A 14665-nucleotide genomic window follows, 5' to 3' on the forward strand; every position below is an offset into this window, starting at 1 on the left:
ATAGAAAAAACTGGAACTGGATGTTCATCACCCTTAATTCCACTGAAACATGCGTCATACAGTAGTACTTGGGTGGCTGCACTGTGAAATAACATTACTTGGATTTTTCTAGACATTCAATACAGCAAAAACAAACTACATGCACATATTCTTAAGTGTATTTGACGGCTTGGTTAGAAAATGTTTATGCACTAAAACGCCTTTTTCTACTAATCACTCAAACCAACCAAAACTTCCACATATTGTTAACAGTTGAGAATTCAACTCAAGTGTTCACTACAGCCTACGTTAGTGTTGTGAGGAAACACAGTTTGCAGTGCGGTGCAGTGCAGTGCCAAACCCACCGGCTGCAGGTCTAATCTGGAGGCGCGAGACACCCGGCTGTCATCACTCAGTCTGGAGCTCTGAGAATCGGGAAGTAACGGTGACAACATCAAACACCGACACCCCCGAAAAAACTCAACGCCATCTTCGACACATCCATCAGCACACAGCTCTGTCTCATTATCACATGCTGTTCTATTGATTTATAGCTAACGGTTGTGAAACCTTTGTGTCAGAAGCAGAAATAACGAGATGAAAGCAAAGAACCGTGTAATATTAGCAACAAGTCCTCTGAAACCGCAGCAGTTTTAAATAAAAATATGCTGCAACTAACGATTATTTTTCATTGTCCATTAATATGTCACACTGATTAGTCAAGATGCAACCTGAAATGTCTATTCTGATCCCGACCAACAGTCCAGGACCCAAAGATATTCAGTTTACTGTCATAGAGGAGTAAAGAAACCAGAAAATATTCACATTTAAGAAGCTGGAACAGGAAGGTTTCAGCATTCTTTCTTAAAAAAAATGACTCAAAATGATTAACTGATGGTCAAAATAGTTGGCAATCAAAAAATTGATTAATCTTTTCAGCTCTACATTTATATATTTATGTATTATATTTTAACCAGGGGTACTTTTTGTCATTTGAAGTTGCCAATTCTTCTCGTTTTACCTCAAGTAGACTAGAAAAAAAGTGATATCCTGTGTCAACCTGGCAGCACTCACACAACCCATCAAAAATCCCAGAAGAAATTTCACATAGTTCTCTGTCTTCACACATACTGCAGTTTAACTCATTTACATTATCTCTGCTTACAAAAAAATAAATAAAAGTGTCAACGGAACAGTTTGACGTCATCTCAGAGCAGTTGCATCCTGTTATCCTGTTCATCATTCCAAAACTAAAACCAAAACTATTCATAACTAACGATGTTATGGAGGAAGCTGCCGACATGTGACGCACCGTCAGGTCAACTCTGGATGAGCGAGACACTCTGCTTTCATCACTGAGTCTTGAGCTCTGACAGCAGGAGAGAGAGAGAGAGAGAGAGAGAGAGAGAGAGAGAGAGTGGAGAGTGATGAGCGACCAGATGCAGCTTCTATGCATCCTTCCATCACCAGGTGATATCATGCAGTTAACAAAAACTTCACTCGTTCATTCAGCTACTAACCCTGCTGGATATTACACTGTACTCATCGTCGTAGCCGTTCCTCTGCGAATAAAGAAAACCAGTGAGAAACACTTAACAACGCCATGTCTGTGACGGCCGTTTGTGCGCTCGTAGTTTTGGAGCTTTTACATACATCTCTGTCTTTGTGCTTATGTTTCTTCTTTTTCTTTGACTTCCTATGCGAGTGTGAAGAGGAGCCCTTTTGAGTGAGAGAAAGAGGGAGAACAATACAAAAAAGGCATATGACACAGTATCTGGATAAATCTTATCGTTCCAAATCAAGAATGCCTAATTGACAGTTTTTTTTTTTTATAGTTTACATAGTTGTAAAAAGTAAGATATCAATCAAGAAAAACCCAGGCAACACACAACACAAACATGCACAGTGTAAACAGTGGTAAAAAAAAAAGCAGCACACAAAAGACCACGACTTCTTCACATGCGTTTAACAAGAGAAAACTAAATGATGCAGCCAATTGATCGACTGAGCCAGATATCAGGACGGAAAGTATGTCGAAATTTTTTCCACAAATCACAAAAGCTCAGAAGAAATAGCAGTTAACATTTAGAGACGTAAGAGGGTCTAAAATAGAGCAGGCTGTGTTTTGGTTGGAGCCAGATACGTATCTCTATAATACACTGTGTTCTTTTTGTAGCAATCAAATCTAAAAAAGACTCCAAAGACGTCAATGTTCCTTCCTTCACAACAGCAGCACTACATGACCAAACACGATCGCTTTCCTGAATCACCTCGAGCTTACTCAGCGTTAAAAGGCCCCTTTAGACCGTGTGAGGACGATGATTGTCGACAATGATTGACGTTTACTGTGTGTCGCGTTGTTCAAGACGGCTGTAATAAAAATCACAATAAAATCTGTGTCAGATTGTGCGATGACTGTGTGGTGAATTATAACTCTCATCAGCTCTTATGATGCAAATGAAGTATTTTTCTTGTCACCTCAATTGTTTTGGTTCTTGTGTGCCATGGATGTATTAAAGGATAAGGCCATTTTCTTATCGAATCTCATGTGCAGAGCCAAACCAACAAATCGACTGATCTACTCATAAGTACTGTGTGTGTATCCAACGATATATCGTATTCCTCTGTGCTGTAGACCTCTGGTGTCGTCCAAAAACTATCAAAAACACATCAGTGAGCCACGTCACTGCACTGACTGACATGTTCCTTCACCCTGAAGATTACGGTCACATTAGTTTGTTTAGAAACGGCTCCAAAGACTAATAACAGTGATCGTGTTTTCAGTCTCTAGAGAGTAGTTCTATGTAAGGCAGAAGTCACTGTGTCCCCATACTCACCCCTGGTGTGGCTCATTGATGTGTTTTTAATGGTTTTTAGACAACAATAGATGTTTGCAGCACAGAAGAAGAAGATATATCAAGATTTGGATACACACATGACACTTTTAAGTAGATTAATCCATTGTTGGTTTGGATCCAAAGATGAGATTTGTTGATAATAAGAAAAATGTAGCCTTATCCTTTAAACTTTATTAGATGGGTTTGTTTGTAGACGTGGGGTCGTAGCAGCGGTCATACATTTCTGACAGATTTCACATTTCTCTCACGATTGTCAACTTTCATCAACCCCAAACATCTCACAGTGGAAAGAGGCCTTTGACTCATGAATTGTTTCTTTCATACAGTAAAACAACAATTCAATCAAGTCAATGAATGTATCATAAATGTTCCCCTAAGTTCACAAGGAGAATAAAAGCTCCTTTTCCATCTTACAGATGACAGATTATAAAAATCCATTTAATACAATCATTGGACAAACAGCATGCTTTGAATAAAACAATATCTAATCTGTTTACAGGGATAAGAATGATTTACTTCATGCTCCGAGCCAGCATTTAGTCAAACAACAACATTCACACGACAAATCTTCACACACAGATGGATTAAACACACTTCCACTGTGTGTTTCAACAATATCAAGCCTTACCCCTCCACCATAGACCGCATCATAATCCGACTGTGCAAAAAAAACACAACAATATCAACGAAGCGCCGCCCACTGGTGGCTGACAACACCTTCTGAAGTCAAGCCAAGGTCAGACACGCTGCTTCCACACGTAACCAAAAGGTTTAAGACGACAAGGTTCATCTTTGTGAATCAAAAAGCAATTTAAGACAGGAAAAAAGAGGCTTAAAAGGAGAGATGTTTTTTTTTTGGATTTTTTTTAAATGGAAGAGCTGTTTGATACTGACCCTGACACTGCCCCGGCTTCCCACTGACATCCGCTCATCATCGTCTGAGAACTGTGTGAGAGAGCGAGAGATTGAAATGGATGGTTAGGATTGAGAACACTCACGATGGATGATTTATGTCAACAATGACACCGGACAGCAGATCAGGACGAAGCAGGAAGTATCCTGCTGCAAAGAGAGACACATGGTTCCAATAACATTGTTTCTTTCTAAAGATATTTGTTTAAGACTTGTACTACTTGTACTTGAAACAAACAAAAGAAATACACATTTAGAGAAATTCTCCTGTGTAAAAACAACAGTGAAATAAAATTTTAAAAAACATCTCATCCCTAAATTATTATGATTTTCTCAGATAAAAGCTGGTAGTTGTCTGGTATCCTGGATGGATTAGACTGGTCCCTAATTAAAACCAGCTGAAAACAGAGGCTGAAATGACCTATACAGGTAATATAATCTATACCTGTACATGGTAAATTCAGTACATTTCCACAGCATTGATACTATCAGCACAACAACAGAGTCACATTATTACAGTTTCACATTAAATTACTTGACTACTGTTGTTGGGATGCGATTAGTGATGTGGAAATGAACATTATCCCCAATTTATCAAGACAACCAGTAAAGTTTTGAGTTTGCATCAACAGTCAAAGGCATCAACAACAAATTAAAATGGGAGTTCAGCTCAGAAAAGAATGAGATGTCTTACTAAAAATGTGATAAAATATACAGATAAAACCCTCTCTGTTCCAAATAAAGGCCTCCCTTCAGCTGACCACAATATGAGAATTTGCTAAATCTAAAACCTGAAGCTGACGCCGCATACCGAGTTACTCCCTGTGGTCTTCCAGGATTGACGTTTTCCATATATCACTTTCAAAAAATGGGTGGAGGACAAGATAACAGAAGGAAAGGCATGAGGAGATGGAAACAAGAGGGAGGGATACAAACCGTGTGTGTCCGTGAAGGGCGTGAGTATCTCTCACTGTCCTCCTGGATGAGGGAAGGAAAGGGAAGGGAAGGAGTGAAGATGGAAGATGAAGGAGGAGAAATGTCAAAGATCAAGGAGACAGATGGATGACAAAGGTAACCGTAGTTTGAGGTACTTCCCAGTGATCCAGTGGTGAACAGTCCAAGAGGAGGTTTTCATTCCAGCCAACAGAGAGTGCTTTCAAACTAGCTGTAAATTTGTCTGATTTAATTTCATTTTGGGATCATGATGTTGGGGATATATTGTGTTACTTTGGCCAAGACAGTCAAACATTTTCATATTAACACGTGAAATCTAATATTTGGTGGAATGAAAACATGACTGGACACCACGTGAGGAAGAGTTTGAGCTTTTTGGTTCATTTGAATACATCTGTACAATTTCTACAGCAGAACTGACAAATCTTGTTCTTTTTCCCAAGGCTTGATGCTGAAGGACACTTGTTCACGGAATCAACCATGCATGTTCATAAAACCATCAGAGCGAACCAGTAATCCACCGAGACACATGTTGCACAAACTCAGTTAGCTTCAACACATGCTAACACTTACTGCTGCTTGTTTTACTTGTTGTCACCTCAAATTGTAGCTTAAAATCTTGGTGAGTTATTTTAGTCAAACAACACAACGGTTAGTCACACAAACCAAGAATCCTCATCGCTGTGTTTGAGCCTCTCACATGATCGGAGGGCAATTCATACTAAGTAACTAAAGTGAGAAATTCAACACAGTAAATCCCATGCTGTGTTAACACTAATGGGGCAGATGGTCATGCTGATTCAAAGCCAGACGGGCACCCTGCTCCTTTGAATAAGTGGATTATCATTAATGGTCAAGCTTTGATTCATCATAATCCGTCATTTTCTAAAAAGGCTTAACAGGATTTATCTGGAATTCAAAAGCACACTCGGCACACTGTGAAAGCCTCCCGCAAACAGAAATACAAGCTTAAATCTGTCGATACGGACAGAGAAAAAACAGCGCATGCATTGTATTTAGTACACGGGGAGACGGATTTTAAGTGTGGTCATCACAGCACAGAAACTGTACCATCCATTGCTCAATATCTCCCCATTTGCTGTCCGATCGGTCGTCTAATTTGGTGTCCAAGCCGTAATATTTCTAAGAAGAGACGGGAAATGATGAGGGGCAAGAAAAAAAAACAAAACAGTTCAGAAAACAGAAACACAGGTAACAGATTTCCAGTGTTTTCTTGGGCACAATTTGCAGCACACGCCTAGGATAACTACATAATTGTGCTTAAATCAAATAATGACCGAGGTGGAAATGAGGAACAGGAGGCCTACCTTCTGCACCTGAAAGATCTACACACCAACACCGACGGGGGGGTAGAGGAGAAAGACGGGAAGAGATCAGACATGAAAACAGGAAAGAAAAAAATGAGTTGAAGGGCAGATATGAAATTAAAGCTTTTTTAAAAAAAAGAAGGTTGAATCAGCTTCAGTAAGTGATAGATTAAAGCAGACAGCATGCAGAGAAAACATACTGAGGCAGTTTTCTGCTAATGAGGAGCTCAGGAATGTGAAGAACTCCTGCTCTACATCAGTAACTGACCCAAGAAAACTGGGAGTTCACTGGAACTTTTCTCAAGACCTATGAAACTGGGCTTCCAGGCATTTTCCCATGGTTCTTTAAGGTGGCTGTCAGTGCCAGAGCCACAGAGTCACTTTCACTTTGCTTATCTACACATGACTGCAGTAGTACCGAGTCTTGTGACAAACAATAGTCTCAGCCAACGAGACAAGATCAGCCACCAAATCATGTTTTTTTTTTTTTTTTGCAGAGTCAAGATTTATCTAAAGAGGATGTGTAACATGCAGATTTCCAGGTCTATATTTATATTCTGGGGCTCTACTGGAATATATTTGCTTGATTTACAGTTAAAAACTCCTTATTTATCTTATACTGGCTCTTTGTGCAGCCTTTGTCTCAAACAGGCTGTTCCATCCTCCCAGTGAGCCCAGTCTGTTCTGATTCATTAGCTTCTGGAAGCTTCTGGCCTCTCAGGAGGCTACATAAACAAACAACAGTAGTTGGATTTCACTTCTTTTTCTTGCTTTTTTTTACTCAAAGTATAAACTTCTCAAATACATTCATACATGTTTTAGCCTGAATTTGATCTTAATATGAGAGTGGACAACATGAACAACCTTTGGAACAACCTTAGAGGTAACAGAGCGGGCTGAAACCCTGAGTTTTGACTTGAAGTCGGCTCATAAGTTCACCTCATACTTTTGAACTTTGACCATGTTAAACATAAACATCTGACATTATAACAGTGTGTCAATGCACTTTACAAAAAACAGTGAAAACAGCCACACACCTAACAAACAATACAATTGATAGATAAAACCAATTGGCTGCCAAGAGAAGGTTAAAAACAAACAGGTGTTGGACCAGCCAGGTGGTTACAATAAGTTACACCCTTTGATTAACTTGAGATAGCTTTAAAGGTTTCCAGAGAAGGACCTGTTCTAATATTAATGGGTGGACCACTGAGAAAATGCTCTGAAACCATTCTGGGAAGAGATAAGTGAGTGGAACCAGAAGAACATCTAAGGTGTGCTGGTGAATGTGGCAGAATGAGATGGGAAAGGTAACCAGGTGCTAGCCCATGTTGTGTTGTGTTGTGTATTGAACTGTATTTCACAGCAGTTCCTTCTGCTAGTGAGACCGACACACTTGCTGTTAAGTTGCTCTGCTGCCTCTCTGAGCTTGTCAAACACACACACACTTTAAAAAACACCACACCACCCTTACTGTTGCACATTCCATCCCATCGGTCCAGCACTTTAATCCAGATTTACTACCACTGTCTCCCTTGTATGCTTGCCCAATAAATGGATTGGCTGCTTTGTAATTCTGGGTTTCAGACATTGATTTGCAGCTGACCTCTTTGTCCGACGCACGACTTCAGCAACTCCTGGATAATCGATGGAGTTACCCTCGCTATGAATTTATAGGCTCAGTTGAAATGAAAGGTCATGTCCACACATTGATGACCTCTTACTGCGGCAGAGTCATAAAAACACAGTCGTCCTCCAATTCCAAGACGGTCGCGCTGAGTTGCAGAGGTCAGATTTATTTATAAAGATCTCATACTATTAATGTTGGGGGTGCGAGAGAACTCATTCCACTACAGGACGACTGTTATCAGTGCAGACATACTTGTGTCGCAAGAATAGTAATAAAGTAAGGCACCAATTTCACATTATTCCTGCATTAAATATCCGTCTTGCTCTGACGGAAAAAGACCTTGATAGTAACCAAATTGACCAACAACAACACCTTGAATATTCTCATCCAACTGTTCTACATGAGCTCCAACACTCTCGGTTTTGACCTTTGACATCTACAGCTACAAAATATGACCTTTTCCACTTTTATAGACAACTGTGAGAATCTACTAGAGCACACTGTGGTGCAGAACTTATCGATGCATAGCGCAGAACAGACATAACTGGACTGGAGAGATCCACTTACTTATCTCTCTTTACATGTCTGGGTACTCAATTAGCAAGTGAGCCAGACACCGTCATAAGCCCATTCATCGAACAAGTTGCACAATCAGCTTACATGTTTGTGCCCGTTCTATTCAACTCACCGAGCTTCCTTTTTTCACTGGAGGGGTTCCCGGGCGCCCGGAGAGGGCAGCCCTCAGCCCCCTCCCCGCCAGCCGACGTCCGGCCGTCCTGCTGCTGCCCCTCAGGGTACCAGGAAAGATCTCATCCTTCAACAGTCAGCAGGTAAGACCACGGCTAGTCATGTAGACAGGATCCCAGTAGGACGGAGAGCTGTGATATGAGCTTAGAACGAGAGAAGCGACCGCACGGTTCTCGCCGCTATAAAGCCAATAATCCACCGTTAAGTCCCGTCTTCGGTGTGTGAGAAAACACCCAGAAGTCGACAACCCGACGGCGGCTGTGAGCGCGGCGACCCATCGCTCGCGTCAATAACACAACAACAACTGCTCAACTGCAGGCTGGACCAAGGAGCACAACCTGCTAAGCTACTTTAGAACTCGGCTAAAGGGTTTAAGGGACACACACACACACACACACACAGGGCAGACTCAGCTTAACAATGACCCTTAATCCAGTGCTCATGACTGGTGTGTATGTGTGTGTGCGCACATGTAGATTGTTGTTGTTTGGGCTAAACACCTGTGTTTTGATTACTGAATAACTGGGGGCTGCTGGAATGCTGATTATCCCAGTATACCTTAATGGGAAAAGTATGTGTTACTATAACACATTTCTAGTGTAAATGAGATCAGAGGGATGGAAAAGTGGTGATTTTTAAAAAGGCAATGTGATGGTTTTAGGGTTGCAGCAATGATTATTTTAATTGTCACTCAATCTGCTGACTTGTTACACCGATTAATTGAATAGAACAGCAGAAAAAAGTCCCAATATAACATCTTCAAATGTCTTGTTTTGTCCAACTAACAGTCCAAAACCCCACGATTTTCAATAAACTGTAATGGAAGACGCAAAAATGCAGAAAATTCTTACATTTAAGAACCTGGAACCATCACATATTTGGCATTTTTGCCTAAAAATTACTTAAACAATTACTTGTATGTCAAAATCGTTCTTGAATGTAATTTTCTCAATCAACTAATCGACTAATCGTTGCAGCTCTAACTGGTAAATACTGAGATACAGTAGGTATCCTTTGGTTGTATTAGGCCTTAGTGGTTAATGTTGTATATCAATGAACAGGGCTGCTTTATGTCATTCACAGTATTTTTGCATCAATGTGATAAAGTACCTTTATTTTTCAGGTATTTAATTTACAGGATTTGCCAAAAACGGTCCTTCACATATGGATATTCAATCTATCTATAATCACTATCACAACAAATGATTACATATGTTGCGATTGATGATTTTTATCCATATTGCCAACAGACAACATGTACTTTTTTTGTTTGTACAGAAAACTAGGGAAAGTTCCAAGTTTCTGGGGTCTTAACTCCAAAATCATCTCTGGACACAGAAATCGGGGAACCTTTAATAGTTTCAGTTGCGACAGGTGAGAGGCAGAAGTGTGTTAGTGTGTATGGGATTACTGCGAAGCTAAGAATAGGGAGCTAGGAAAAGCGCAACTCCCCATGACACAGATCAGAGGTGCTAAACTGGAGAAAGAAAAACTTAAGTAACACACCACTGACCGGCAGTCCAAACACACAGACTGTCCAGCTCTGCACCTGTTTCAACACAAATCAGAATGTGGTGCTGGTGCCAACACCAGCACTGGAGGTGCTGGAGGATACAACACAGATTCTTAAGGTCTCTTTGGTCTTGATGTGCACTACATATTAGCATTTTATTCCTTTTAAATAAAAAAACCGCACATTTCCACTTGCTGCCTCTGAATAAGACCTAAAAACTCTAAAAGGAATCACTCAGTTACCAATTTTGGTTGCCAAATAGAGACAGTAAATACTACTAGCACAGCTATACTAAGTAGCCTATGTACTATAGTTATCCAAAGGCAGGGCATGTATAAATAACCTTATAAAACCAAATGCCCAGGTGAACTTTTACCCATACAAGTACTGTGTAATCCTGGTAACCAAATATAAATATCTGTAGCATTTTATTTTGGAAGACCTGACCTGAAAGTCTAAGGGGTTAAAGGACAAAGCAGGTGTTAAAACACGTCACGTCTTTCATCTCCAGAACATCTTGTTGTTTTAAGAAGAAGTCCGATTAAGTGTTTTGAAGTCTTGGAAGATTTTTTTTTTTTTTTTTTTTTAATTTGGCCTGAGATAAACTGGAAAATGTTCAAACCCTTTTGAAGGAGTAATCAGTGAGGCTCTTTGAGGACTTCCGTCTCATTACTTTGCCAGACTAAACCCCACAGCGGAAAGCCACGCTGTAGAAAAAAATGTCATTTAACCTCATTTTAACTTGTTTATTATTTCCTACACCAAAAGGAACCTTCTGACTAAAAAATAAAAGGACTTCACTTGGTTCTACTTAAGGTTCACTGCAAGTCTCCCTCCACTCAAACATGTGTTTTTGCTTGTTGTTGTTGGATGTTTGAGCTTCCAACAAGTGTTCAGAATGACACTAGAAGACTGTTTACACATGAATTTGTTGAAGTTGTTAAAGTTTCTCTGTGCTCACCTTAAATTTCAGTTGAAGGCCTTTACATATGAGCATGATTTATGACATCACAACTACTTCAATCATGGTCCAGGATGCAACTTACAAAAGTGTGATGTGTGTAAACTTGAAGCCTCCAGTGCACAAACACTGAGAATGAACTTTACAGTGAGCTAGGACACATCTTGTGTCCAGCAGTTAAACTTTTAAAATGAGAAATTGTGAATTTTTCCATCAGGGAGAAGGAGCAGACGTCATTTTAAGAATTTCTATCCAGGTAATCAAACTTTTTTTAGTGGAAAAAACATGACAGACTATTAATATTTAAAGCAGAGCATTTTTTCCAGTCTTAAAACATGTCTGGAGGGGATATTTAAAAATATTCTTGTACAGTAACTGTTTTAAAACAAAAAGGGACTTTTTTTAAAAAAAAAAAAAGCATGTAGAACAAGTTGAGCTGCACAAGTGACATTAAATCACCAATATCCAAAATGTTATTTCATTACCGTTCATATGATTCGGAAACTTTAACAACATTTTTACCACATAACTGATTTATTTGTTGATCACTTTCTACAGATGACAGTATGACTGTTAGGAAAGTTCCCAACAGTGCTGCTGTTTCTACTCTGTTTACACCTCTCTGACCCGTGACCCACAGGATCAAAGAGTCCCAGCTTAAGAGCGTAAAGCGACGCAGACAGGAAATGCCTTTGGTCTAGGGAACCAACAAGACTGCTGAAAATCCCCTCGTTATTTATGGTAATGCATTTTTAAGCTTTGTGACGTGCGCTGGAACCCAGTGTGTAAAAGGTGAAATATAATAAGGCTGCGTTAATATACTGGACCTCACTTCCTGGTGTTGAGCTGTTTGATGGGGAAACTCCTGCAAAACCTCCTTTAAAATGTTTCATATTAAAAATTCTTTGTGATTAAACGGCCGCTTTCCAGTTAGCCGTAAGGTGTTTCTTGTGTCACGGGGGGTTTTAAATGGGAGTGATACCTCTTTCTGTTGTCTCTCCAGCTCCTTCATACGGATCTCTCTGGCCTCTGCCCTGGCTGCCCTCTTCGCTGCCAGCCTGGCCTCGGCCTGAAGGAATAGAAACAAAAGGGAGAAAGTAGAAAAAAAAAAAAAAAAAAAAAGGAGAAGTGAGATTGATTTGGGCTCAAGTGGTAAACATATACACATCTGTAAATGCTGACCAGATGTGCAGTTCCTCGACAGAGTTCTTATGTGACATGAACTTTGAGGCTCATTGTTAGGAAGTAAAATCGTTAGAATAAATTCACATTTTCTTCAGCGGCGCAGCTGTCATTCAACTCCAGATTCATATCACAGGAGTTCATTTTTAAGTCTTGTACACAGCAGTCTATAAACATAGAGTGATATCAAGTGTCCTTTAAACTCTGAATAGAACAGTGGACTGTATTTATGTATGTATGCAATCCTGTGAAAATCCATTTAGACATGTAGCCACAACAGTGTGTAAACGTGTGTATGTATTTATATTTCTGTATTTGAGGGCATTGCCTTTGCTCCACTCAGCACTCGGGTAAGAGCAGGGCCTTTTCCTTAAAAGGATCTCTCTCAGAGCATGTACTGTATGTGTGTGTGCGTTGCAGCGTGTGTGTGTGTGTGTGTGTGTGTAAGCATTTCCTTCCTCTAACTTTTGTGGTAGACGCTGTGTGACTGCAGCCTGTTCGCCTCTAGGCGGGGTCACTGTAATCCCTCCTTCCATTGCACTAATGCATTTCCCCCCGAATGTCAATCACCATGACCGAGTAACAGGAAAACACAGACAAAGAAAAGAGTGTGTTTCTCTGACACAGGGCCTGCACCGAAGGCAAACATGTCCTCTATAGAGAAACTTTTAGTCATGACTCACTTAACTCTGTTCACACAAGCTTTATCCTTTAGCCTTCCCTGACATGTCCTGTTGGGTTTTTCACATTTAGCCATTTAGAATCTGAGAAAAGAGGTAGTTTGGCTTCTTGTATACCTGAGTTCATTCCCTGTTATAGATCTGGGAGTCATTTTACACTTTAAAATGAACTACATCCATGTTGTAAATCCTGTCTGCACTCAGGGTGAATGTTAAAGTCTTATATTGCAAAGTATCAGAGCTGCAACAATTAACCCATTAGTTAATCAATGGAAAATTAACTGATTGTCAGCTGACAGTTTGCTGTTTTTCTTGTCATATAAGACAGTGAACTGAATATCTGAAGGTCTTGAACTTGTCAGTTAGACAAAATACACAAACTGAACATTTCATAGTGGCCTCTGAGAAACTGTGAATGTAATTATTACACTATTTTTTTTTTAACTTTCCATAGACTAAAGGATTAACTAAGATAATCAGCAGATTAATCGAAAATGACTGTTGTTTGCAGTCCTACAAGGTATTTTAGAGATATGTTTACATATTTATGATGACATGATAAAAAGTTATATATGTCATTAAGTGATTGATTGGCAGTATTGTTTGCCTTCATGCCTGATTGTGACTACGCCGTTTTGCCTTCAGCTTTCCCAATTTGTCAAACGTTTTGATTTAAACAGCTTAACACTGTTAATACCATAATATGACACATTTCCATTGCATTTAGCCTGATAAGTAGCTTTGCGAGACAAAGGTGAAGAATTTTGTTAATACTCGTACCCCGTCATACAGAGACTAACACTAGTGGAGCAGTGAAGTCCAGCACCAACAAACAAGTCCTGCAGACCAACACACGCTGCAGCACTTTAAACAAAACCTCCTACAACGCTGGTTGGGGGGGGGAAGGGGGGGGGAGGAGAAAATAACTCCAGACCGGTTATCTTCAAGTTGTTTATTATTGCAGTGGAATGAGTGGTGGTTTGGCACACAGCGCACAGGAGTAAGAGTTTAAAAATAGTGCCTCCATTTCTATTTACTCAGCAAAGAAATGAAGAATTCTGAATTGAATCGTGATGCTGAGAATCCAAAACGAATCACACTGTGAGATTCCCAAAGATGAGTGTAACCACCCTCGACAGTGATGTCACAGTGTACTGACACCTCTACATCACTGCAGACAGGTACGGTGTTAAACCACTGGAGCAAAATCACTATTAAGTTGCTCTCTAAGTTACTCGAGTTACTTTCTCTTCTCTAAGTTATGGTAAATATGACGTCTTTGGAATGATATACGCCATGACCATCTGCTTGAATCTCCACTTAAATGTCTCAGAGGAGGAGAAACTGGTGACAGACGCCGAGTATATTAGAACAGCAGGCTTGTTGCTGCATCACTAGAGATGCTTTTTGCCCCGCAGTAAACTGTGTGTGTGTGTACTGAGCACGTCCTGCTTGTGAATGTGTGTGAGCAGGTACCAGGAAATGCAAACAATAAAATGTATATTTCAACTAAAGGTCACAAAAAGCTCTTAAAAAAACAGCCATGTGAGTGATGACGGAGATAATCCAGCTGTTATCTCTGTGGCTCTCTGTCAATGATTCTTAACATTTACGCCCATAACTTTCAGAGAGGCAACAAACTGCTGGTTAAATGTAACTCAGAGTCTGTGTTGACGTGTCTACACTGGGGCGTTTGGGTACAGGGTCCTTTTTTGGGTTTTTTTTTTTTTTTTTTTATCTTATCCCTCGTGACCAAAGGGCTGACTAAGTTGCAGTGTCAGAAGAGAAACATGACATCAGTCTTTTGGCTTCCAGCGGCATAAATACAACTCTTGAAAACCTCCGTTTGCGTGACCACTTTGCTTTTGAGGATGATGGAGCGCTGGCACTTTTATTCCATCTAACAACAAACTCAAAAGGT

The 14665-nt window shown here is 40.1% G+C and overlaps 1 protein-coding gene across 17 annotated transcripts in view; it reads right to left on the reverse strand.

The window, feature by feature from the left end:
* Positions 1–14665, reverse strand: part of lrrfip1a (leucine rich repeat (in FLII) interacting protein 1a) — a 54927-nt gene that overhangs the window by 19711 nt on the left and 20551 nt on the right. For 10 of the 17 annotated variants that reach the window (XM_044364832.1, XM_044364831.1, XM_044364830.1 and 7 more), the window contains exons 2-11: positions 11865–11951; positions 6032–6049; positions 5775–5846; positions 4686–4727; positions 3732–3782; positions 3466–3495; positions 1633–1698; positions 1500–1541; positions 1292–1348; positions 345–404 (exon numbers count right to left, since the gene is read on the reverse strand). In XM_044364832.1, the coding sequence (XP_044220767.1) occupies positions 345–404; positions 1292–1348; positions 1500–1541; positions 1633–1698; positions 3466–3495; positions 3732–3782; positions 4686–4727; positions 5775–5846; positions 6032–6049; positions 11865–11951 (525 nt within the window). The remainder of the gene's footprint in view (positions 1–344; positions 405–1291; positions 1349–1499; positions 1542–1632; positions 1699–3465; positions 3496–3731; positions 3783–4685; positions 4728–5774; positions 5847–6031; positions 6050–11864; positions 11952–14665) is intronic. The other 7 variants (XM_044364818.1, XM_044364820.1, XM_044364828.1 and 4 more) reach the window with 5 other exon arrangements.

The sequence above is a fragment of the Thunnus albacares genome, chromosome 11, assembly GCF_914725855.1.
Source record: "Thunnus albacares chromosome 11, fThuAlb1.1, whole genome shotgun sequence".
Classification (NCBI taxonomy): domain Eukaryota; kingdom Metazoa; phylum Chordata; class Actinopteri; order Scombriformes; family Scombridae; genus Thunnus; species Thunnus albacares.